The sequence below is a fragment of the Nannobrachium achirus genome (genome assembly GCF_963921795.1).
Source record: "Nannobrachium achirus genome assembly, chromosome: 1".
Classification (NCBI taxonomy): domain Eukaryota; kingdom Metazoa; phylum Chordata; class Actinopteri; order Myctophiformes; family Myctophidae; genus Nannobrachium; species Nannobrachium achirus.
The window spans coordinates 25,866,089-25,893,161 of record NC_137810.1 but is presented as its reverse complement, the minus strand read 5'-3'; the positions used below and the strand labels follow the sequence as shown (position 1 = coordinate 25,893,161).

At 42.1% G+C, this 27,073-nt stretch overlaps 1 protein-coding gene across 1 annotated transcript in view; it reads right to left on the bottom strand.

Moving 5' to 3' along the window:
* The window catches only part of col24a1 (collagen type XXIV alpha 1 chain), a gene marked incomplete at both ends in the record, with an annotated part of 183,635 nt that extends 157,028 nt beyond the window's left edge, over positions 1–26,607 (bottom strand). Inside the window, 2 exons of the mRNA XM_080727840.1 lie at positions 5,732–5,802; positions 26,552–26,607. Coding sequence (XP_080583966.1) covers positions 5,732–5,802; positions 26,552–26,607 — 127 coding nt within the window. The remainder of the gene's footprint in view (positions 1–5,731; positions 5,803–26,551) is intronic.
* Between the last annotated feature and the right edge of the window lie 466 nt (positions 26,608–27,073).

The following is a 27,073-nucleotide window of genomic DNA, read 5'->3' as shown; positions in this document are numbered from 1 at the left end:
GTGTTTGGGAAAAACAGATGTATAGCCCAACAACAGACGCTCCCCTCGTAATTTTTCTCCATGAGCAAGCAACAGTACCAGCTGCGGTCCATATGAGTGGAGGGGATGAGACAGGATCCAGGGGTAGTGCAGTGCTGGGATACAGGAACAGGATTTTCTTTTTTAAATATTTTTAGCAACGGAGATTCATGATACCCGCCTTTTTCCAAAGGTCTGAGTCATTAATTTCCCTTACTCCCAGCCAGGTAATCCCTCAAAGAAGTGATGTTAGACCTACTGACATTGAAGTATAGCATGTCTGCAGTAGAGCCTGACCGACGCCAGATTTTTGGATCCGAATCCACTCCCCATCCCAGAGAGCTCCTAGATCACAGGTTCCCAAACACTGGGTCGTGACCCATTTGTGGGTCTCGGACACATTTTTATGGATCCTATTTTTTTTGTTTCCTACATTTTAAATTCTATTATTTCAAAACATTTTCAGAAAACATTACCCAAATAATGCAAAGTTTCATGAAAGTAATTTCATGAATAATTAAAAGAAAAATCGAAGAAATTCCATAAATTAGAAAATATATGTTTAAGAAGTAGTGAAAATACTAGATTATCTAAAAGCTCGCGAAGCGTTGCGAACTTGTAGATCTGCTATTTTGACTAGTTTGGGTCCCGGGCAAACAAATAATTTCTCTTTTGGGTCACAGTCTAAAACTACAGTAGATCACCGATTACTGACCGATATCTAATAATCAATTTGAAAAACTTGATCAAACCTTCTATTCGAGAACATTTAATTTATAAGCCAACACAATTAACTTTTTGATAAAAAAAAAAAAAAATATATATATATATTAAACTTCAATTTATGAGACAACAAGTCACGCGTGCCACACGTTGTTAACTGGTGAGCTTGTACATGTGGTTGAAAGTTTCTCTTCGCAGATGAGTAAAGACTGGCTACGCGAGGCTAGGTTGAAAGTGGATAAATATATATATTGGCCACAGTGATGGGTCAGGCGGGCTCTAGTCAGCAGCAGTTAGAATGTAGAAGGTTTTGAGCAAAGGAGAAAAGATGGATATCTAAGCTGTAGGGAAATGTTACAATTATGTCAACACTGCACTGCAATAGCTTCATAAAAAGTAAAAATGACACAATATGAGTAATGGTAACAAGGCCACATATTGTAAATGTCAATTGATTCATTACAAGGTTAGTCATTTTGAACTTGACCCGGCGCTGTGCGTGTGCGTGTGCGTGTGTGTGTGTGTGTGTGTGTGTGCTAGCTGGCAGACAGTCAGTAGCACTACGGGATCCAGGAAACAGGAGGGGTCTTGAAGCACGTGTGTCTGTGTGCGTGTGAGTGTGTTGGTGGAGAAATCCCAGGAGGAGGTACAGCAATGGAGGTATTTTCATTGCTAATCCAGAAACGCTGCTTGCTTTGAAAACCATTGTTGCTGCTTTACAGATGGGAGATCAGTGGCGGAAGAGGTACACAGATCTTTTAATGTAAAAGTAGCACTGTCACAATATAAAAAGACAGTCCAAAGTTTGCACTAAAGTAGTGGCATCAAAATATGTTAAAGTACCAAAAGTTAAAGTACTCATTCATTATTTTCAAAATGTCCCTCTTTCAAAAATAGTAGATCTACAAGCTCACAACACAAGATGTGACACATTAGGGCATAATTGGTTAATGTATGTTTTGTAATAATCTACAAAGTAACTTGTAACGAAAGGTTTCAAATAATTGTAGTGGAGTAAAAAGTACAATATTGCTAAAGTAGAAGAAAATAGTAAATGTACTTAGTTACTTTATTATTTCCACCACTGAGGGAGATGAACGCAACTTATACTTAAAGTTTCAATGTCATTATTTTCCCTAGATTTCTATTAATTCAACAAAAAAGGACATTCACTGTTGTTAATTGTTGGGGATGCAGACAACGAAGAAAAAACAAACAGGCAGATCAGACATCAAAGTCGCACATGTGTGACTTTTTGACATTTCTCCTTGTTGGGGCCAAATCAAATAGTCAACATAGAAAAACTTGGTATAAATGTTGACAGAAGAAATGGGGGAATGGTCTGCCAGATGGGGATGTCAGTTTACCTTTAAATCAAGTACTTTCATATGGAAACACTTAAAACATATTTATAAAGGAGCATATCATCAGGGTCCTAATTGCATTTCCTAATTACACCAGTCCAATCCATTTGTTGTATTTCAATTCAAACATTCATCAAACATGTTACACGTGTGGAGAACACTATGCTGTATTTCTTTTTTACTTTGTGTCACATTGTTTTTACGAGACACCATCAGTATGCTATTTTCTTTTCTTTTGACATAATGATTAAATATAAAATATTCATACTTCATGGAATATAATATTTAGTATGAACTGTATTGTAAAAGCTTATGGGTTTGCTGGTTTAAGTACTCCAAGACCCAAAATCACACACACAGAAATTAAATAAAAAGTACAGTAAAGCTACAATATACTTATTCTAATAAATAAAACATGATAACTACTATGACATTTGCAGTGGTTGGAGGTGGTCTCCCCACTCTTCCATTGAAAAATGTAGACCCCGGGGTCGGGTAAGACTGACAACATCAATGCCAAAAAATAAAAATTGACGCAGAGAGTGCACTGGACTGGACATACAGTAAGCTGCCATCTTTACTGTTGTTCTACATTGTTGCAATTACTTCTCTCTGTCAGGAGAGGGAGACAACGGACATAAAACTTATGGATTGTAGCTTTAAAATATATCCTCACTAACCCTGGTGTCTACAAAACATAAACTGAAATATTATTTTGTTGGTGCATATTGTGATTAAGCGCGTTATCTCTTTTAGGAACAAACATAATGCTCATAATAAATATAATCCCCAATCCAGAACAGCTGAGGGCACAAGAGAGATTACAGTAAGAATTCCAAAATATACTATATATACAAAAACCAAAGCAGACCAATTAGGACATGTCAACCAGGTAGGAAATACAGTGGGAAACAGTATTTCGTCATTGTCGGGTGAAAACCTTGTATGTCCAAAACCGTTCGTTTTGCATTTATCATTTTAAAAATGATTTAAACTAGTGAAAACAGCCAATCTACAAGCACACAACGCCCTGCAACCGCAAGGCGTTATGTGCTTGTAGATCTGCTGTTTTCACTACTTTTGTGCAATGGCCTTGTATGATGAAGCAGGGCTTTACTTTGCGAAAGAACGTACACATTTGAAACTTGGAGATACGAGGTTTCCGCCCGACAACGACGATTTGTCTGGTGAGAGCCTGAGAGGGTTGGTATACAGACAGATTTTGGCTTTGGTTTAAGGTATGGGAGAGTTTCAAAGGTTGGAATTCAACCCGACCAAAAGGCTGCTGTTGTTAGGACTGAGGGAGGGAGAGAGTACAGAGAAAGAGAAACATAGAGATTGAGACAGCAGGGAGGGAATGAGAAACATGTCTGGATGTCAGTGGTATTGCGAGACTCTCCACTCGTGCGTCTCAGGCAGGCAGAGAGGGTCTTGTCTATCTATCTGCAGCGGATCTGAGCGCACGCTGATGTCCTTGACATTCTTTGCCCGAGGTAACGTCAGCCTGGATTCCAATTAACCTGTCTCATATGTGAAGAAAAGCTGCTCCAGCTCTCAGTTCACATTCCTCCTCCCCCCCCCCCCCCCCCCCCCCCCCCCGCTTATGATGGATTGATTCTGTGTGGAGTATCATATATATATGAGCAAGGAAGCCAATTATACAGACGTTAATAAAGCAACACAACCCTGATGGTGTTTACGTTTGTGCACCTCAACCAGAAGCAACGGACAATGCTCAAAAGTCTTGTGTCGTGGACCTGTTTCTGAAAATGAGATTTGTCATTAATTTAATCTTAGTACGTTATGTGCATGCATACAATAAATATTTTTCCTGGCAGTGTCCCAGCAAAATGCCTGTCAAAAAACAATATGTCATGTCAGCCTAGATTGGATGATTCAAGGAGTTGGCGGTGTGGAAGAGCAGTTTTCTTTACTTTCTTATATTAAGGCTCTTCCTTGAGTCAAGGCAAGTTCTTGCAAAGCAGTTGCATTCTGAAGCATACAGCATGTGGGCTCTTGAGAAGTGCTCTTGCAGAGGCTGAGAAACATTGACGTGTGACTCAGCGGTGATGAAAACTTCTATTTCTGCTATCGCTGACCAATCGCCAACTTCTGTCCTCACCTCCAGCTGCTCTCACGGCTAAACGCTGCGTGGATATCATTTTTTCTCCAACATCTGACCAGTAAGGAGGCACAGCTGCCAAAATACACTAAGCATTTCCCTGGGATTTCCTCTTCCTCTCTGTCTGACTGATTATTAGTGCTCCTTTTCCAGAGTGCTCCCCTCGGTGTGTCCTTCCACAGGGCGCATGTACAGTACGTGACGTGATGTTTAAAGATTTGACGAGATGGACCAAAGATGAGAGCAGTGAAAGAGAAATGTGGGGGGAGAGGGAAAGGCAGCAAGGGAGGGGAAGGGATATTTTGAGCTGTCTCTACCTGCATTCTGAGGCCTAGGGGGCAAGAGCAGACATGTCGAGTTGAAAAGAAAGCACGAGTGGAAACGCTCCTGTGTGCAGCTGCTGTCCCTCTGTGATGGACACACTGCATATCCCGCTGCCCAATGTAAGAAGCTAGCATAAGACCAGCACTGCCACCATCATGACGTTTTAGTTGACGATTAATGGTGTAATGGGGGCGTGCAGGGACCGGTTCCAAGTCGGTCAGATCAGCAGACGACCGATATGCCCATATATAGGCAATAGGCATATATGGAGATCCGGCTGTCCAAAACCGCCAGGCATAAAAAGGACACAGGCAGACAGTCAGACAGACAGGTACAGAAATCTCCATAAATGGAACTAAATGAAAAAAATTACATTTCTGTTTGACTTTAAGCACTTTGTGAATACAAATTTAATGAAGACAGCATTTTAATATGGAATAGGGTATTATGAAATGATAATTATTTGATTAATGATTTGATACTTTCACGATTTTTGATGACATTTCTGTTTCATCCAGCTGTTTTTATACAGATGAATGGGAACAATTCTAGTAAGGCACACTAAAATGAAATCCCTCTGAATGACTGTTAATGCTGTCACTTCACAATGGGAGATAGCAGTAATCAGTCACTACTTGTCTGTCCATTGACACCTAAAGCAATAAAAATGGTTTTGTGATCCATCACTAAATACACCTGGAAGGCAAAGGTCAGCAATATAGCAGCTTAACCACAGACAAGGACAATAGAGACAGATGACGGGAGGGTTTTACTAACAGAAACAAGATGTCTAATAGCTTCACTGTGGACCTCTGAGGTCATAGCCATGTTGTTCACTTTGCCCACATTATTACTGTATGAATGGTGCTGGTCAGTGTAGGGCTGAAACTATCGATTATTTTCTTAGTGATTATTCTAATTTTTGTCTAATTGACTAATCGATACATTCCAAACCCCCCCCCCCCCCCTCCACTGCACACCCACAGGTCATGGACAACACACATACCAAATGTCCAGTCAATCAGTCAGATGGTGATCAAGTCATGATTGGGAAAAAGACACACACGTACACGCACACCACACGCACGCACGCACGCACGCACGCACGCGCACACACATACACACACACACACACACACACACACACACACACACACACACACACACACGTGTTGCTTACCTTCTGTTAGGTATTCTTCTTCTGCAGATAGCACTGCAGAGCATACTGACAGGAGCAGGAGGAAGTTCCACCTAGAATGACACATACACACAGCTAAATGTTAAAAGTGCATGTACATCATACTGTATGACACATACACACAGCAGAATGTTAAGAGTGCATGTACTTCATACTGTTCAGAATGACACATACACACACCACAGTGTTAAGCTGGTTGCACACTGCACTGCGTTCTTTCGTTGCGTTTTGGAAATCCGAAATCCTCGAAAGCCAAGGGGAGAGAGAGAAGAGAGAGAGAGCTAGGGACCCAGTGGAGACAGTTGCGAAAGTCGGAAAAAATCAACCCTGGTCCGAAAATAAATACGAAATGGGCGGCAGTGTGCAAACGTGATGGCCATAACGTGAGGTTGATTTTTATATTTGCGCGCTCCGAAATTCACTCCGATATAAACGCAGCAGTGTGCAACGACCTTAAGAGTGCATAATGTACTTCATACTGTTCAGAAAGAAAGAAAACTATAGAGGCTAACTAGAAAGATGAAATTCTGGGAAATTGCAAGTGTGGTTGCAAGGAATCCGCTGGGCAATGAATTCATAATTTATATTACATATTTTGACGTCACTCCTGTCTAATTGAACATTATATTGTCCAATCAGAGGTTATTACAGAATGATACAGTATATGGTGATGTCAAGCAAAGCAGAACCATTGTGTTTAATTGGACATTACATTGGACATTGCAATGTCCATGATATTCAGCAGAGGCGTCAATTGGGTATGGCAAGCTATGGCAGCTGCCATACCTTGGCTACAGGGGGGGAAATAATAAAATGTACTTTTCATCGTGCCTGTTGCTAAGGTATGGCAACATGACTGGTGTCTCGCGCGCGTGCAAGACACCAGTCATGTTGCCATACCTTAGATTTTTCTGAACTGACGCCACTGATATTCAGCCTTACAACCCGGATAACATCACTCAAAATGTTTACAAAACACAGGTTCACTTTGCTGGCAAAAGGTTTGTGGACCGAATACAATAGTGTGTTGCATTATAGACTGTGTGTGTGTGCATGTCCTGGTGACAGGCTTGTTTAGTCAAACAGACATTTTTATAAACCATGTTTCATAAATACGTCACCAAGAACAAATGTTCATCACAGGAACAGTGTTATTGTTGAAACAGCTTTTTAACTAGATGTTCTCACACCTACATCGCACTACGATCCAACTGATCGGGCATACCGTATATGGGCATGCCCCCTTTTATGTCCATATATTTGTTTGCGCCTGATGCCATGACAACATATTGAGGTTATACATCATTAGGAACTACTTATATGGTTATGGCTGAGTCATGGTGACATTCAATTCAATTCAACGTTCGATTTAATTAAAGTTGTCTCAACTCAAGACACTTTACATGTACAGTAGAAGAAATGTCAGGCAGACCCAGGCTCTAGGGCAGGAGTGCCCACACCTTTTTGACTTAAGAGCTACTTTTAAAATGACCAGCTCAACATGATCTACCCACCCCCAAAAAATGAACTTTGGAATAGTGGCACTGGCGTTACATATGACAAACGCACCCACGCATGGGATAAATTGGGAGAAAAGTCTTAGGTTAGTCTTATGTTTTTGTGTTCTTTGTAATGCTGCCGACTCTTGAAAACAAAGCATTGCATTGGGGGTTTGCCTTTAGAAGCCATGAAGGTAGATGATAGGCCCTTCTTGATGCTAATCAATCAAGTCACCTTAATTCAAGTGACAGATGCCAAAAAGAGGGATTTGTGATTTGCTTTTATGGGCATGTCAAGTGTTCTACCTGCACAGCCTTTGTGATCTACTGGTAGATCACAATCTACCTTTTGGGCACCCCTGCTCTAGGGTGTGCAGCCATCTGCCTCGACTGTGCCATGGCAGAGAGAGAGAAGGAGAGACAGAGTGGGAGACACAAGCAATTGAAGCAAATACAAGTAGTAGCAATAACAAAAATAGTAAATATAATAAGATAGTACAGTATGAGTGTGATCTGCCCACCCGCCTGCCAGCCGGTCCTCCTTTAAGCCAATTTTAATATAGGATAGTCCTTTTTCCAGTCCTGTAGCTGCAGTGTCTGCGAACAGCCGCACACACACATTGGTGCAGCTTGATACTGCAGTTATGGTTGCCACTCTGAGAAATCGGTCTATAACAAAACCAACATTTACAACCAATCACCAAATTTATCTTCCTCATGTAAGTGGTCTGACCGACTTCAAACTTCACGCACGCATGCACATGTGCGCATGCACACACACACACGCACGCACGCACGCACGCACACACACACACACACACACACACACACACACACACACACACACACACACACACACACACACACACACACACAATGGCTTTGCGTCACTTTGTATCATAACAGATAACAAAACAAAACAAATGCAATGCACTGCTGTTCTATTGTCAGCCTTGATTCTCTAATAATGATTGCCCAGGGCAAGTAGTAAACTGTTAAGGTGACTTCACACCAAAGATACTACAGGAGATTCTTTCTGACTGTACACAGACTGCAAAGAACTGAAAAGAACTGCAAAAGACTAAGCACATTTTCGTCAGCTGACTGTATGCCGACTGTAGTTACTGTACGCAGTTATGTGCATGCGCACTGAGATCGCATGAACATGAAGGCTGGTATGGCAGTGTTGCCAGGCCTGCTCATTATAAGCGACTTTGGTCTTGTTTTGTAAAGTCTCTAGTTGCAGGTTGTTTTTGAAGTGTAGTCTGAAGTGTAGTTGCTTATATGGCCTTGCTTTCAACATTCTTTTAGAAAATAGCTAATGTAATAGAGCTCAAGTGGTGAAACATTTGGTCTTGTTTCTCTTCTCTCATCAAAACAAAACACAGTACTATTACTAACTTTGCTTTGGACTTGATTGGTATAGGAATTGAGAGTTGAGAGAATAGAGAATATGGTATTTAGTTAAAATGTGCCACGGGAAAATGTCGCAGCAGCAGAATGAAGTCGAATCAGGGTGATTAAAAGCTGGCTTTAGGGACAGTAGCCTGGCCAGTCACTTGCGTTTTTCAAGTTGCTTTGTTTCAAACATCATCAGGGACTATTTCCCAAATGTTCATTAATAAAAAATTACATGTTATGTTTCTTCTAATACCACTGCTTAGAATAAAACAGTTTTACCTCAACCGTGGCCAAATAATCAAGTAATAAATTGGCAGTACCTAATTCTAGTAAACAGTATCCTGCTGACTCTAATATCAGTGTTAGAGTGCAGATTGCTGTGCCTCCCTCAGCCACTGAGAGCTGAGTCCAATCAGCTAATTTAAAGATGAGGGAATACCACTTGCCTGGGTGATCATTTATTCACATAATAATGTAGCCTCATAGCCTGATTAAGCACTAAGACAAGGAGAGACTTCTCAAATTGCGGTCCGGGGATCCCCAGGGGTCCTTTAGGAGGTTCTAGGGGGTCCCCAGCAAAAGGAATTAAAATTGCATCAAACCAGTTTAATCCTATAGCCAATTTGCATGAAGATTAGAAAACATTTGAATATTTTTGAAACATTGAAACAACACAAATCTTGCATGAGGATCCCTGGCACAACATATTTTCAGATGGGGATTCATGGCCAAATACATTTTAATTTTGGGGCTCCTGGACATAAAAAGTTTGAGAACCACTGATACTGTAATTTGTAAAGCGACATAAGACATGGATGTTCATAGCATAGGATATGCAATGAACCGTGCACAGGATATGATGGACATCATGGGTCCCCCTGCCCTCTCTCGTAACATGCATAATTGTTCAAATTGTGCATAGTGCATAGTCAGATAAAAAAACAACACAGTGAGATGCTTAATGTTAATGCATGCTAGAGTCTGTTTCTTTACAATAAGCTCTGCTAGACTGTTACAGATAGACCAGACGACTGCCTCCCTGCTTGCCCGCCTGTTTCACCCGAATGTGCCTTCTAATGTCCCTGGCTATGCTATGGGTAAAAGGACTAGTGGTAGCAGCTAGTGATCCAGCTGTGTCTGCTGTTAGTGACTAAGCGCATGTGCACCTGCCCTAACCCCCCTCCCCTTGGAAGATTTCATTACACAGTAAAATCCAGAGTAATAATTTGAATGTATTAATACGTTCTTCTAGCAGTGTTCTTGCATCCTTCATACACACAATGTCTGGGGAGTTTTTGAGGGCTACTGCACATGGAATTAAATTATATAGAATGTACCATATCTGCTGTCATTTCATGGATGGCATTCAGATGAGTGTAAAAGAAAAAAAGAAGGAAGAACAATATGAATTGTATATCACAAATACACAACTCAGAACATCAAATGCACATTTTCGATAATGTATCACATATTACAGGTCACTGCACTCATAAATATTACATAATTTCCCATCAATATTATGACAGGGGAATGTTTCAGTTCAAACTTGTCCCATGTTTACAGTAATTGAACAGGACAAACTGAAAGACCTTCAGAAATGTCATCCCGTCATCCTTCTATGTTAAGTGATGCATCTGCGTCTGACATTTTTATGTTTGAAAATACGGCCTGCATTGAAAATTCACACAGGGCACATTTTTGTGTCATGTTTTTTATTGTCCCAAGACAATAAAACCGCAAAGCAGAAGTGGCTGTTACATAATAACTGAATGCTCCAGCAGATTCTTGCTGTCGGGCAGAAACCTTGTCTCTCCAACATTTCTACTTTTATTTTTTCTCATAAATGAATGCCCCACTTTAGTTTGTCATACTATGTGACACACACAAATTGCTAAAATAAAAGCTCTACAAGCTCACAACATGTTGAGCTTTGTGAGGCTTTATATTAGAAAAAGAAAAAGATGTAAGTGAAAGTAACAGTGGATTTGTAAATACTAACTAAACCAATGACAAGAGCTTGCGACAGAATATTAACTACCAGTAAGACTCCCTAATCGGGAGATAAGCGACCGTAGGTCGCTTATCTCCACAAATAGGGCAAAAATTAGTTTTTCCAAAATCTTCCTCCATGTTGATGAGATGAGTGTAGACATTCTGTGTAGTGATTTTCGTGATTTTAGGGCAAAATCTGTAGGAGCAGTGTCCCAAAATGTGTTTCTAAAAATCGGCCTGAAGGTGGCGCTATATGGGACAGATTCATGTTGATGGGATGAGTGTAGACATACTGTGTAGCGATTTGCGTGATTTTAGGGCAAAAACTGTAGGAGCAGTGTCCAAAAATGTGTTTTAAAAATCGGCCTGAAGGTGGCGCTAGAAGAGGGGCATGTGAGAAATGAGGGGTGGGGTCTCCGCGTTGCCTTGGCGGACGAATAGGTACCGGCCCCGGCTCTCCCGGACGCTCCTAGCCCGAGTTACGGCATTTTATGTGAGCTGCAGTGGACGGGGTCCTCCACTGGGGGCGCCACCACTTTTGCATCCGTTCTGGAGCACCAGGAGTGGGTGGTCACCAGGAATTCCCCGTGAGCAGCCCCGTTGGGGTGGTCATTAGGTCATTTTTGCACATTTGGTCATTTTTTACACCTGGGGGTCCCCGAGGGACCTGGGGGTCCCTGGAGCTCCGGGGGTCCTTGGAGGTTGTAGTTTGCCAGGTAAGGAGTGTGTGTGCAAAATGTGGCATGGATGGGTGCAACGGTTGTGGAGATATGAGCAGGGCAAAAGTGTGACGTGTGACGTCTGACTCATGGAGGGACATTTTTTTACACCTGGGGGTCCCCCAGGGACCTGGGGGTCCCTGGAGCTCCGGGGGTCCTTGGAGGTTGTAGTTTGGCAGGTAAGGAGTGTGTGTGCAAAATTTGGCATGGATGGGGGCAACGGTTGTGGAGATATGAGCAGGGCAAAAGTGTGACTGACTCACAGACAGACAGACGGACGGACAGACAGCCGGTGGAGGTTTTGGTAGTAAATGCGACCTACGGTCGCAAAAATGGATCCATTCGAAAACAGGTTATTTTTTCTATTTCCTAAAACGTTACAGTTGACATACCGTACAAGGTTTCCAACTGATGGCGACAAAATGTACTAAAAATAAGGATGTAAGCCGGTTTGTGTGTACTGTATGTGCCTGTGTGTGTGTGTGTGTGTGTGTGTGTGTGTGTGTGTGTGCGTGCGTGCGTGCGTGCGTGCGTGCGTGCGTGCGTGCGTGCGTGCGTGCGTGCGTGCGTGCGTGCGTGCGTGCGTTCCTGCAGTATGTTCTGCAAACAACAGCCTACTATAAGAAGGTTTCTAGACTCCAAGCATGTGCAGTCTCTGCTAGTCACTCACACTAAATTAACTATACTAGCCCTTACCCGTTCAAAGATATGAGCTCCAAAATGATGTGCAGTGTGTGGGTTATGGGATGTGCACTGTGCACACAGTATATGAGGGATGGAAAGTAACTTTAACTGGTGCTTGCATGATGTAGGAGCATCAATGTAAGAAACCCGTTTCGTTTAATGGCTACAGAGATACTGTCCCCCCCCCCCCCCCCCCCCAGCCCGCCCGCCCACCCGCCTGCACACACACCCGCCTGCCTGCACACACACACACACACACAGAGCTGGTTAAACATTTTGCCTCAAGCTAGATGCAGAATAGATGTGCCTCATGCTAGATGCAGAATAGATAGTAGATACACCATAAAAATGCTAATATACAGCATACGATTTGTGAAAGTGACAAACGGGCTTCACAGTTATGTCAGGTGTGTTCATATGCTTATGGTGATGCGATTTCAGATCAATTGCTCCAGCCACCGAGGAGAAACGCTGTGACAGACAGACACTCACTCACTCACTCACTCAGACATTCGCAAAATTATAGTATAGATGAATCCTGGAGTCCCTATTCTCGGTCTAACATACAGTGAAAATAGCAGATCTACAAGCTCACAATAAGTCCCAGCGCAACGCACTGTGACCTTATGGATCGGTCTATTTTCACTTAAGAGATTTGGTGTAGAGGGACAAAAGGAGAAGATCAAAAGGATCATCTGAAATAGAACAGTAAAGAGTTATCTTCTCCCATCTAGATTACTGCAACTCCATAATGGCCTCTAAAAGAAAAACCTAGCATAGGTTTTTCTTTTAGAGGCCAACTTTGCCAACTTCAATTAGTTCAGAATGAAGCAGCCAGGCTGTTAACCAAAACCAGAAGAGCAGAGCTCATTAGACCAATTTTAGCCTACCTTCTTTGGTTACCTATTCATTTTATTTATGCATTACTTTTAAGACATGGCTCAGTCAGCCCCTTCCTACATCACAGAAATGTTGACCCTATGAGCAGAAGCGCAGCCTGAATTCCTCAGGCAAAGTCGCTCTGGTCTACTCTAGAACCCTGGTTCGTTGTTTCCTTCTTACATCTGATCTGACAAAAGCTGAGATTCCTCATACGTCAAAAAGGTGATGGGGCCTTTGACGCCAGGGCCCATGGACTTTGGAAATGACCTGCCTGGGGGATCAGACCAGCAAAAGTTCAGTGTTCTTTTTATTAAATCATTTAATCAGGTAGTAAACCTGATTCTGTCTTTGTGTTCTTATCTTTTTATGCTCTTTTTCCTTTGTTTTTATCTTTGATGCTGAAGTGCTTTGTAACTCTGTTTTCAAATGTGCTATAAAATAAAGTTTATTATTATTAGCTTTCCTTGGGGTCACATTAACAAGGAAGGCTAGAAAAACAACTATCGTATTTGGCCTTTTGGGGACATGGGTCAGTTTTTACAAACTCAGAGTTAAATTAACACTCTGGATTTGACTGTGTTGCGTTGTCTCTGAAATGTGACAAAATTATAGTAATTCGACTTGCCTATTACATTTACTGTAAAAACCCACCATCATCATAAAATGCCTTATGATCAGTATTACTAGCGTATTGTAATACTTAACGTGTTTGAAGGGAGGAAAGAGGCAGTAAAACTTTACAGTACACTTTAGCAGATGTACTCATAAATAGATACAATTAGACAAGTTCAGTTTTAAGACGCAAGTTAAAGAACTAGTGTTATATACAGTATTCCCCCGGTAAGGTACTGTCAGCTAGCTGATAAATGCTGATGGTGTATAATATGTTATTTGTATTATCCTATTGTCACTGGCCTAACAATATATCATGTCCTTTACTTTTTTTAATTCAAGTACATCTTTTATCCAAACAGCACATTTTATATTTCAGAAGGTAGTGTGGGAAAGGAAGGACACCTGAAACTTCAGCACCAAAGGTATTTGACCCCCACTGACCCCCGCCTCTAGGTGGCACTGCCCACCATGTACAACACAAAGACAGCAGACAGTGTTACCTTCACAAGGAGACAGCTGCCTGGAGGAGTACAACAGAAGAAGTGGATGGCTGTCACAGGAGCTTTGAGCTGTCGGCTGGAGCCCTTGTACGTCCAAAATGGTTTGAATTTCAGGAAATGGAAAAAAGAACCTGTGTTCCAATGGATCCAGTGTACTTATTATTTAGTCACAGCACACACTCGTGTTAATAATGTTCATTGGTTCAATGTTCACTTTCACTTAAAAACAAACAAACATCAAACATACTGTAGCACAAATAGCAGATCTCTACAAATTAACAACACGTTACAACGTGTTGTGAGATTCTAAATCGACTACTACTTGTGTGACACCATTGTTATGTCGAAGACATGAAATTACATCAAAAGTTGAAATAAGGAGATACAAGGTTTCTGCTCGTCAGCAACAACATGCAAGTTCCACACACTTGGAATGAAAGACATTGAATGATATGCTTTGATCTATTTATACTGTCTACATCATCATGTAAACAAAACAACGTATTGTTTTTGTTTCACTGGCACAAAACAACACACCTGAAACTGTCTACTGTAAATGTCATGACGTGACCATTTCCATTGTTTTACAATTCAGTGATTGCATGCTTTAAAGTGCAATTATGTCTATATGCATGTGTATACACATGCAAGACACCAGTCTTGTCCTTCCATAAATCTATGTATATGTTATTAGAAGATTTTGCTTCTGCTTAATTATATATCCGTGCAGACTTGCACATAAATATTCTATACTGCAAATCAGGGGTTGTAGGAGGGCTCCATTATATGGGGAATGTTTTTTCTTGGAAACATTTGTAAATGGAAGCATACAGCCTATATCTGTTGCCAGAACTAAACAAAGAAAATGCATTTTCAGGCTAAGCAAAAAAAGAATAATCTAAAACTTGCCATGGACGAGGCCAAATCTTTTCCACAGACACATTTGTCCGTGTATGGACAGTCGGACGCATACAGTAGATGGCCCCTGAATCTGAACCACTTCAGCCCTATTTTATAGCCTACTTCCTCACACAACAGTGTCATGCTAAATCAGTTTAAATAGCACATCTAAACGTTTAAAACGATTAGTTCAACTAGAAGCAGTGCTCTTCCGAGCACAGGTCTCTACCAGGCCGTGCGTCCTGGTGGTGCTACTGTATAATAGGCCAATGTAAAAAGGGTGGCATATGTTCTTCACCTTAGATCTTTCATGGCAATCGGACGCTGCATGCATGATTTCAAGCATTGTGTTCCAAAACTGTGTTTTGCTAAAGTCTACCTGCTGGTGGCGCTATAACAGGACAATGTTAAAAAGGTAGCATTTGTTCCTTGACCTAGTGGGAATATGTGTGGCAAATGTCACGGTAATCGCAAGCTGCGTTGATGATTTGAGGCATTTTGTTCAAAAACGGAGCAATCCTGCAAACTTTGGAAGCTAATATTAGCCAATCAGGATGGAATATGAAATATCAGACGGATCGGACTTGATCACATGACTATAGAGATACTGTGTACCGATTTGCATGATTTTTGGATAAAATCTCAAGGAGTAATATCCAAAAATGTGTTTTACATAAGTCGGCCCAAAGGTGGCGCTATAAAAGGCTGATGTGAAAAATGCAGGGCAAAGGTTTATCCTTAGCCTCTAGGGAGTGCGCTTACAAAGTTTGAAACTGATCGGTGGAGTTATAGGTAAAACTACAAATCGGGCTGTTATAGCGCCACCATGAGGCTGATTAAAAAAAAATTAAGTGGCATTTCTTCCTCGGCCTAGTGGGAACGTGTGTGCGCGATTTCATGATAATTGCACTTTGCGTTTGTGATTTGAGGCATTTTGTTCAAAACGGCTCAATCCCACAAACTTTGGAAGCCAATCTTAGCCAATCAGGATGGAATATGCAAAATCGGACAGATCCGTGTCGATCACATGACTGTCGAGATATTGCCTACCGATTTGTAGGATTTTTGGACAAAATCTGTAAGAGTAGTGCACAGAAATGTGTTTAGCAAACATCGGCCACTAGTTGGCGCTAGAAAAGGCCCATTTGAAAAATTTAGGGCAGAGGTTCTAGATTGGCATCCAGGGAATGTGTGTGCTCACTTTGGCAGCGACCGGGCCAACGGCGACTGAGATTTGGCGCTCACAAACTGCGAGGACGCACGGACGGACGCACGGACGGACGCACGGACGGAGAGGAAAACATACTCTCCCCCATGCCTTCGGCTGGTGGAGACAATTAACTGTTGGGGTGCAACAGTTATTGAACGAATTAGTTTAAATCACATTGTGACCAATCTGGGTGCCCTGCTGTTGAGCTCTGTATTTATCTAATATTTAGAGTAGGGATACCCGTTATGTTCAAACCAAATCAATCAAAATGACAAATAGCTGCCTGTCACACATTACATGTACACAGTAACAGCAGCTGCCATAACTTGAACCGGAGGGAGAAGGTAACTGGAAGGAAGATTGTTACAACTAAAAAAGATGATGGCGGCAGTTCAAAAGACCTGAGGATACATCTAACATATAATTCACCAAATGTCTGAGTGAGTGTCTGAGTGAGTGTCAATTCTCAGTGGCTGGAGCAATTGATCTGAAATCGCATCACCATTAGCATATGAACACACCTGGCACAACTGTGAAGCCCTTTTTTCACTTTCACAAATCGTTTAATTGATATTAATTTATTAGTGAATTAATTTTTCCCATTGACTTATAATGGGAATCGCAAAAACTCACATTCAATATTTTTTTTCTCGCAAACCATAGGGGCTACAGTTACAAAACTCTGAGAGGAGATTTATAATGATATCAAGGATTAAATAAAAAATAACTTTGTCAGTTGGCCTCATGGTGGCGCTATAACAGTCCACTTTACGTTTCGGCCTGTAACTCTTGAACCGTAGGTCGAAAAATTAAAATTCTTTTTTCCCTGGATTCCTTGGGTCAATACGCATCTCCCCATATAGGCCCCGCCCATTTGCGTCAGGATAGATTTTCCGCCATTTTGAATTTTCTCCAAAACACACTTTTTGCTCCTTTTCCTACATATTTTCTTCAAATGTCACGAGAATGGGTACACATGATCTCTGAACCCATGCAATGAACATAGTCAAGGGATATTTTGATAGTCCATACCGTTCGTTCGTAACGGGCTTCCAAAGTTAGCGGGAGGGGCCCGTTTTGCAAACAATAGCCATAAATCACAAACAAAACGTCGAGTCAACACTGAATTTCTGCCACAGGTTGCGGGTGGCTTACTCAACGAATCCCCAGAAGCATTTCTAATTCCACCCGTAGAGGGCGTCACAAACGCGCAAAACGTAACCGTTTCGTTCCAAAACGCGTTTTTCAGGCGGACCGACCCTCTCAAAAAGAAACACAGACTACTCTGCGGATGGTCTCACGGTCCAAACCGCTGCACGCACACACACACACACACACACACACACACACACACACACACACACACACACACATAGCCATTAAACGAAACGGGTATTTCTTACATTGATGCTCCTACATATTATCATGCAAGTACCAGTTAAAGTTACTTTCCATCCCTCATATACCGTGTGCACACTGCACATCATTTCGGAGCTCATATCTTTGAACGGGTAAGGACTAGTAGTAACTAAGAGAACTATCAATCACACACAGTGACACTAAGCAAGCGACACAGGCAGGCAGCCATGTGTTTGTTTTCCCAGAGCGGTAGGCCATCCAGCTTGGAAAAAGACAGAGACAGACAGGCAGACAGACAGAGAGATGGGTAGAGAGAGATGGATGGGGGGACGCAGTTGGGAGAGAGAGAGAGAGAGAGAGAGAGAGAGAGAGAGAGAGAGAGAGAGAGAGAGAGAGAGAGAGAAAGAGACTATAAGGAGAAACAACACGAGCCCTGTCACCTGTTACCCATCGAGAAAGCAGTGTGACATTCCATGACCGGGAACACAGACCCCCCCCCCCCCCCCCCCACACACACACACACACACACACAAACAACAGGGAAAAGGAATAAGAGAAAGAGGGGGCAGGCGAGTGTATGAATTCAATCATTCATCTGTTGAGGGAGGGGGAAACTGACATTTAGGCCTATAAAGCAAGAGTTGCTGGTTCAACTTAAAACTTGGCAGCGTTTAAAGGTAGGCAAAAAAAAAAAAGAGGGAGTCATAAACTAAATATAACACGTAACATCCCCATTTGGAGAAGCAAGGACATCTGACGCTGATTCGGACAGTCTTGTCTCTCTGTCTGTCTGTCAGTCAGTCTGCCTCTCTACTCGGGTCTATTTAAGTCCCTGTCACTAGACCCACCATTAACGATGACGTCAGAAGAAGTGTATGGTGAATCTTCCAATACTTCAACAATTGTCAGGCTTCCCTCACATTGATGGCCACGATGACCTTTGTTTGTAGCATCTTGTAACTGTTAACTCATTCAAAGAGGAAAGTGCCCTGGCTTGAACCTCTGGGGCCTGATGTTACTGTGTTTCTCACATTGTTTTTATGATGTTTTTTAACAAATTACTTCTTAACCACAGTGTCCCTATTATGGGCATGTCATAAGTGAACCTTCTGCAGAAATAGCAGATCTACAAGCTCAAAATGTTGTTTTGATTTTGATTGAATACTTTATTAGCAGTTCGCATAGGAAAAGCACAAGACAGTACAGTTCAGAGGTCTACTATTAGGATTTAAACCCAAGAAAGCACTATGGCTTGTTTACATTGGGGTCCTTTTGTACTCAATTCATAGAAACATAAAATGACAGACAAATATACACAGTACATACAGTCAAATATAGGCTACATATCATACTATGCAAGGTTGAGAGGTTGTAGATCAGCTATTTTCACCAAAGAGCTTTGGTGACTCTCTACACTGTTGAGGGAAAAGGGGAGGGGGCCGAGACCCCTGGTGAACCCCGGGCAACAAAGTAGTATATAGGGTTTAAGTGGTTAAGTAAACATATTACAAAGAATCTTTGGATGAGAGTGGACAGGACAATTAGCGTGAGCTCAAGTGATTGTTGACGACACTGAAAGGACAATCCACTGTCCTTGTTGTCCATGCATGTATGTGTCTCTTCATTTCTTTATAAAATCCTGAAGCAAATCCCTCTCTCATTGACAGGACCCTCCCAGTGGTTTATGGGAATGACTGGTGAAGGCAAAACAAAGCTCCCCAAACACTGCTCTGTTGACTAAGGGAAATACCACTATGTGAGGAGTGGGTGCCATGTCAAGCCTATAAATAATCACTGCTTAAAACTCTCCACTGCAAAGCCTTAATCCACCACTGAGGAAATCAAACTTTCCTCCCCTAAAAAAATTGTTGGATCTTTAACAATGGTTCATTCAAATGAGGGAAAGGCTGAGAGGCAAATTTCACTAGGATAATTTAACCAAAAAGCCAAACAAGGTACACTTAAGTATTGTTTACAATTATCATAAGGAAAGGGAAACCATTTTCTTAAGTTTATGGTTGTCAACTGTCAGGGTTTGATTTTGCAAGCGGTAACGTTCTTTGTATATTGTTTATATGGCTAATTTGACAAGCCACTCGCCAAATCCATTAGTGGCAACAAACAATGTGAAGTTGTTAATCCACAAGAACAACTCTGAAATGTTAACTTAACGTGGTATTAACACATTCACTGCTAAGGACAACTTAAGTCGTCAAACAGAATCCGACGGGTCACCAACAACCAACAGCTTTTCCTGTGTTTTACAGTAATGACCCCAGGACTCCCCTAAAAAAATCCCAGAATGCAACCGGAAATTATCCCAAAATTCTCTGCCCCGGCTCTTTTCCCAGATCGCGTTTTTTGGTCAAAACAAGCCCTTTTCTAGGGGAATATAAGTTTTCTTTTCTGGGTGAAAGAATATTTGGGCGTAGGCTGTCTGCATTGGGATTTCCTTATATGGTTATGGCTGAGTCAAGCCTCTATCAGAGTCCAGGGTGAAGAGCTATTCACTTCACTGCGGTGTAGTTTTCTAGCTATCACCTAAAATACATAACAAAGCCTAGGTGATAGCTAGGAAACTACAACGCGGTGAAGTGAATAGCTCTTCACCCTGGACTCTGATAGAGGTTTCATAGTGACATGATGATGGCAACGTGGTTTGCCCGCCCACCCGGCAGCGATTCAGCCAATCTTTATATGAGATGATGAGTTATTTGAAAATACACATGGTCCAACGCATCTTTGAGGGATAACACTGAGAACATGTATCATTTCAAATTGCAAGAAACTTTTAGTAACTTTTAGCAATTGTCCAATCATAATAAAATGCAATAAATCAAAATAGGTGAAATATGCTTGGCTCAAAGTTTTACTTGACTTGTGAGAGACAACGTTTTATTGTCGGAATATCAAACCAAAATGGATGAGGGGTCACTCTCTGACTTTCATGGAAATGTATTTGGAATATTATTATCACAGGCTTTGACAGACAGGTAATTCCTAGCCTGGCTTGGCCAGACTATATACTAATGCAGCTAACTAACTGCAGTATATCCCCTCCTTGTTTTGACATGGGTGGATTGTATAGCTGTGTTAGGCTAGGTAATTGCACTCTCCTCTGCAAACTCAAAACCAGACATCCATCCTGTTTGGCTAGGATTGGCTTCCACATTTTGCTCCATTTAGAACAAAATGCATGCATATTCCAAATAGGCCGAGAAAGAAATGCCCCTTGAAAATGTTAAATCAGCCATGGTGGCGTAATTCATGTTTATACCTATACTGTAACTACGCAAAACTGTAAAACCTTTGCCCTGCATTTTTCACATCTGCCTTTTAAAGCACCACGAGGTGGCTGACTTATGTTATGTAAAACATTTTATTTATATTACTACTTCAGGTTTTATCTAAAGGTCACGCAAATCGGTACACACGATCTCTATAGTCATGTGATCAAGACGGATCTGTTTGATTTTTCATATTTCATCCTGATTGGCTAAGATTGAAATCTAAAGTTTGCAGGAGTGGCCCGTTTTGAACAAAATGCCGTAAATCATGAACGCAGCATCCGATTGCGGTGAAACAAATGAGAAACAAATGCTAGCCTTTTAACATTGCCCTATTATAGCGCCACCAGGAGGCCGATTTTGGCTAATATTTTTTTGTATTACTTTTACAAATTTTGTTCAAACATCACAAAAATCGGTACACATTATCTCTGTAGTCAAGTGATCAAGATGGATCCGTCCGATTTTTCATATTCCATCCTGATTGGCGCAATCCGAACATTGCTGGCCCACAATAACCTACCTGACCTGGCGGAGACCTGTGCTCCAAGGAGCAATTTTTCAAATTTATACTTAGTTACGTGCAAGGTTAAACTAAACCTGAGAAAACACATGTGTTCTTTTCAAGTATAACGTTTTAAGAGCGCTTCATGGCATTTCTATGGAAAAGCATTTTAAAAACCATCGTTATATCAGGTAGTATACAATTAAATCACTTTGAAATCTGGAACAGGTTCCAGTTGTCCGAGGCTAACCTGCAGACGCTGGTGAATGCTAACCTGCTGACGCTGGTGAATGCTAACCACAAGCCTAAACCCTAGCCATAACCCTAACCCTAACCAGACTACTGGAATATCGAGATTTTGCCCAATTAATCACCATCTTTTGTTGCCAATGGCCAAATTATTGAGTTTCCCTCTGAAAATCTAGGAGACAATTCTCTGAATGAAAGTGTCTGAGTTCCTAGCAAATTAGGCTCTGTGTTTCTGCATGCTGCTCACCTCCTCAATCTCTAACCATAACATTCTTGAACATGAATGAGTCATTGATCGTGGGCCAATGTCTGTTCCTATTGGCAACATTTAAGCCTCAGCACCTGTATATCTGGTTCATTATGACTTCATTATGAAAGCATTCAGCCTCTTCACACGTCCAAAATTGCCATTAGCAATAATTAGCAGGTTAACACTTTCCAGGTTTTCCCGCCACACTTACTGACCAAAATCACACAGCAGACATTTTGTTCTTCCTTTGTGTAAATATGGTTAATTGCCCTATGGCTGGAACCACACTACAATATTGAACTAATTAACCACTTGAACTCTAGCGTCTCTATTCTGGTGTGAACATTTAGCAAAAAATAGCTGACCTTGTAGGTTATACCTTGTCGCATTGTGACCTTACAGATTGGCTATTTCAGCTTAGAGAATTGGTGTACTTGGAAAAAAGGAGCAGATAGTATAAGGTATTTGATAGTATAGGGTCTAGTATAGGGTCGGATGCAGGTCAACTAAGTATATGGTTAAAAGCCACACATGCTTTTCTGAATGTAAATAAATTATAGTAATCTTTTAGAAAAAACATAGAAGATTCAGGTTGTATGGGTCAAGAGTGGTTTTACAATTGATTAAAAACCTGTACAGAGACTATCCCTGCTCACCTTTGTGCAATTGTGACACTGGGACACTATGTCCTCACTCCTGTATACCTATTCTGGCTGTTAGTTTAACTCTGGGTGTACACATTACTGTAGATTTGTGTTAAACGTAACAGTCAGAATTGCAGTGCAGTCGGGCAAAACGTTGCAAAGGGAAGAATGAAGAAGAGATATATTCATTTGCAACACAGCACAGGGCCAAGTCTGCCACTTGTCTGTCAGGTCCTCTGGCCTTTTTGCTCCCAAAACACTCAGATTGGTCACAGGAGTCAAGAGGTCAATGTAGACCAGAGTAAAGATTGACTCAGTCCACAAGACAGCCAGCAGACAAAGGGCTGTGAGTAAACTTCCACTGGGCTTTATTGGTTTGCCCTTTTCCTGTCATGAGGAACCTGCAGATGCTAAACACACACAGACCGCCCACAGCCCCAACCACTGGTGTTGTGGTAGTTGAGAAGGTGAGCATGCTGTTGAGGGGAGCGTACTGTGATCAGCTGAGAATATGAAGAAAAATAGGATAGTATTAGTATACACTATACAGTACTGTATGTCTATAGAGGATGAACTGACAATGACAGATTTGTTGGCAAAGAAGCCACTCATCTTATCATCACAGCATCACTCATCCAACAGTTGTCAATAACAAGGTTCATGTATTCTCCATACATGAAGTGTGTCATTACTTGTCCCAGCAGAGCGCGCAAGTACTGCGTTCGGCTGCGTATGTATGTCGGTGTTTGTCTGTTTAAGCCTGTAGCCCAATCAGGGACCAGCATTTCTGGCAACGTTATCATTAACAGCCAATGAGCGACCAACAATCCTGGTGATGCCAGAGGTGAGCGCAACTCATGGTGCGCTCTGCATACATGGCCTACGTGTGCACATCACATGGGGCAAGTTGGCACCTCGATAGAGTGCAGTTCTTGTTAACTCTGCAGTTAAGTACATAGGTAATGACACATGATGAAGTTAACTTTTTATTTGAATGAATTGGGATCCAACATATCAACTAGATGAATTTCATACAGTAGTAGCCTAATGCAAATCTACTGTATACAGAATAGCTTATGTGTGTGTATTCTTAAGAGACTTACATCTTCAGTGACACGTTGAAACAAACAAAGAAGCCGAGATGGAACGTAGAAGAATGACTCGTACTTGGACAATCTTGTTCTTTGTGATGCCTTGGAACTTACAGACTATACGGTACGTGTTCATCATCAAAACATCTTGCCGTTTAACATTTGCATTTTATTTATTGTACATATTGTGCATCTATCGTACCTTATAGTGTGGTGTTCCCGCTGATAAATAACGTAGTTGAGTGATGATGATGACCATATTATACTTGGTTTGGTTTTCTAGGGATCGTTCTGGCTTTCACTTACATTGGCTTACAGTCGAGAGAGTACAGTAAAGAAAGTAAAAGGCTTGATATGCAACAGCTCACGCTGGGATGCAACACAGGATGTCGAAATTAAAGTAGGTCATAATGTGCGGTTGAGGCGGAGCCACACTGTCTCAGATTATGACATTATGGGTGCGTTCGGAAATGCGCACTCAACGCACTGGTGTGCCATGTTGTCGTTCGTTTATTTGGTGCACTTGGTGCGTTGTCCTTCGGAAATCCAGTGCGCGGCGCACCGGGTGTGCTAAGTGCACACACTGCCTGACCCTACTCAGAAGATGGGGTTTGACGGTGTGGTGCGTCAGTGCGGTGTTTTGATTGGTTGGTTTTCATGGCGGTGTCTCGTGCTTCTCAGCTGTGAACAATGGAGTAGGAAATGATAACAAAATGCACCATTTGCTGCTTTATTGGTCCTTTGGGCTTTATTGTTACACAAGCATCAACGTGTAATCTAACAGCAGGTAGGCCAACCAATGTTATGAATTAAATTACCTATCAATAGCAACGTTAAGTTAGCAACTGCTGCTTTTAAGAAAGTTTTCCGACTGAAAAAGCGCACAGCTGCCTCTTAACTGGTCGTTCGTAAACAAGCCACACTGAGTGCACTCTACAATGTCACCGCCCACTGCCACTCACTACACTGAGCACACACCCGCGGCGCATTTCCGAACGCACCCAAAGTCAAACTGAAAAGTCATATTATTTTCATCATCAGCATCTGCTACTGTGTTACATTTTGTAATGCTACATGATCATATTTACTTGTGCCAGCAGAGCGTGCAAGTACTGCGTTCGGTTGCGAATGTATGTCGTTGTCTGCCCGTGCTTAAGCCCGTAGCCCAATCAGGGACCAGCATTTCTGGCAACGTCATCATTAACAGCCAATGAGGGACCAGCCTTCCTGGTGATGCCAGTGGTGATGTTACTGGCATGCCAGTGGTGATGCCAGTGGTGATCGCACCCCATGGAACGCTGCGCTGGTGCACAAGTAGGCCATACTTGGCCTACTTGTGCACAGACGCAAGTTGGCACCTCGAAAGAGTGCAGTTCTATGTGTGCATTGCAATTAAAAGCCAAGTGCACAGCAATGCACAGGTCCATTTGTCTCAGGCTGATTTGGCATGCATGAGAGACAAGAGTCACTTTTGACATGCCACTGTATTAGGTATACCTATGTAGTACCAGACAGTACCCACTTTTGCATCGTGGACATCCTGAATTATTTGTGGCATGAATTCAACAAAGTGGAAGGGACGTTTCTTAGGGATTTTTGTCCATTTCAATCCATGGTACACATTTCCTGCTGATATTTGTCCAGCCTCACATTCATGCTGCAAACCTCCCGTTACACCTCATCCCTCAAACCAGCTTTGTTTTGACCTGCATCCCACCACCTTCCTTCCTACACATGCTTGCTCCAAGTCACACTAAACTGGCCTCCAACATCCTTCTTGCAGCACGTCCTCCAAGAGCAACTAGCCAGTGTTGGCAGTGCTGAGGAGGCAGCAGCTCTCAGTCAAGTGTATGTCTGTGCACTGCAGCCACAGTCCAATCCAGTGCCAGCAATGGAGCAGCATTGCCTGTAACAGTGGGTGATTGTCTAGCGCTCAGGAGCCACTCAAGGGGCATGTCACTTAACCAGTGATGCATACACACTAACTCTCTCAGTGAATTCATAGGAGCTCACACTTGTTCGCAGTCGCCCCAGTTCCCTGTGTAAAGGGTCTTATTTTTGCTCTCAAGGACACAAAGCACACACTAGCTAGATCCCTGAGGATTTCACTTCTTGGCTACTTTATTTTCCATAGAACAATCACTATAAACAAAAAGCAACACAGGCAGACTGTGAGCACAGCTCTTTTAGATCATATCTGGAGGAGGGAAGGATTACAGAAAACTTGGCTTCGCTTCTGATAGCACCATATTTCCCCCTGTTAAATAGCTGTTCAAAGCATGCACATTTCCAAAGCTCGGCAGTCCCAGACAAATGTAACAGGACAGCAAAAAACGCATGCTTGTTGTCAATAATGCACACACTACCATGAGGAATGTGTACGTGCGCGACAGCAGTTCTTCTTTCCTTCAATCAAGTCAAGTCAGAAATCTTTGAGTGAGCTGCTACTAAGTCATTGGACTGTGGTGATACCACTACGTACGCTTACTTAAACTTTTAACAATAGAATACATGCAGAATAAAACTATTATGGCATAGATTCTCGATCATTCAAAAAACAATAGGATCATCAATGACTTTCTATTTTCGTTTGAACTCCGTCCTAGGCTACTACTACTACAGCAGCAGCAGCAGCAGCCTGTTATCGTTGCTTTTTGGACGAGAGGAGAAACATAAACGTCGGGAGAATAGCGGGGACCTCCAAATGGTACATTGGTGCTGCAGCCTGCAGGTCCAGTAGGTTAGGCAAGTGAGTGCGCGCAATATGGCGAGGTCAAAGCCAAGACCTGTGGCTACTGCGCACCTTATGAACATTTAGCGCTCGAATCAAATACAAACCAAAGATATGCTATATAGATAATGTCGACTCCACAAAAACGTGCCCAAGCTCACAAGCTATAGTATATGCTACTATATGCTCTTTTAAATTGCCTGTTTCGGAAACACTCTAATTAGCCCAAACGCGCACAGATGATGCAAACACAGTCTTTATCCAACATATCGATATGGACTTACGTTACTGCCGCAGGAGAAACGTGTCCACTCCTTGTCCTTTGGGCTCCTAAATGCATTTGTATGCATTTGTCCAGGCAGCAGAGTTCTAGGTGAAAACAGAAATCCACACAAGAGGATACCGGCTCATGGGCTAACCCTTGGTTACAGCCAAAGGGAACGTAAAGTGAAAGAGGACTGCCACCTCAGAATTTCCTCATTGTATGCAGTCCAGTCCAGAGGAGAGATCTCTCCCACTCTTTCCAACTTCTACCACTCAGCTCCTTTGCGGTTTGCGGCGCACGGTGATCAGGCTATTTTCTCTCTCGACCTATCCAAACTACAGGCGCTCAACAGCTGCATGTAAAATCAGTGAATGTAATGCTAACAGACCAGTGCGCCGAGCGATACCGGTGATTTACTATTAGATAGATATAGAAAAAAACTAAAAGAAGCGGCATCTAAAGAATCCGAGCAGAACGCGTGCTTAGTTGAGACTGTGGTCTCCAAGAGAACAGACATAGGCTACAGCTCAGCTCATCCAAC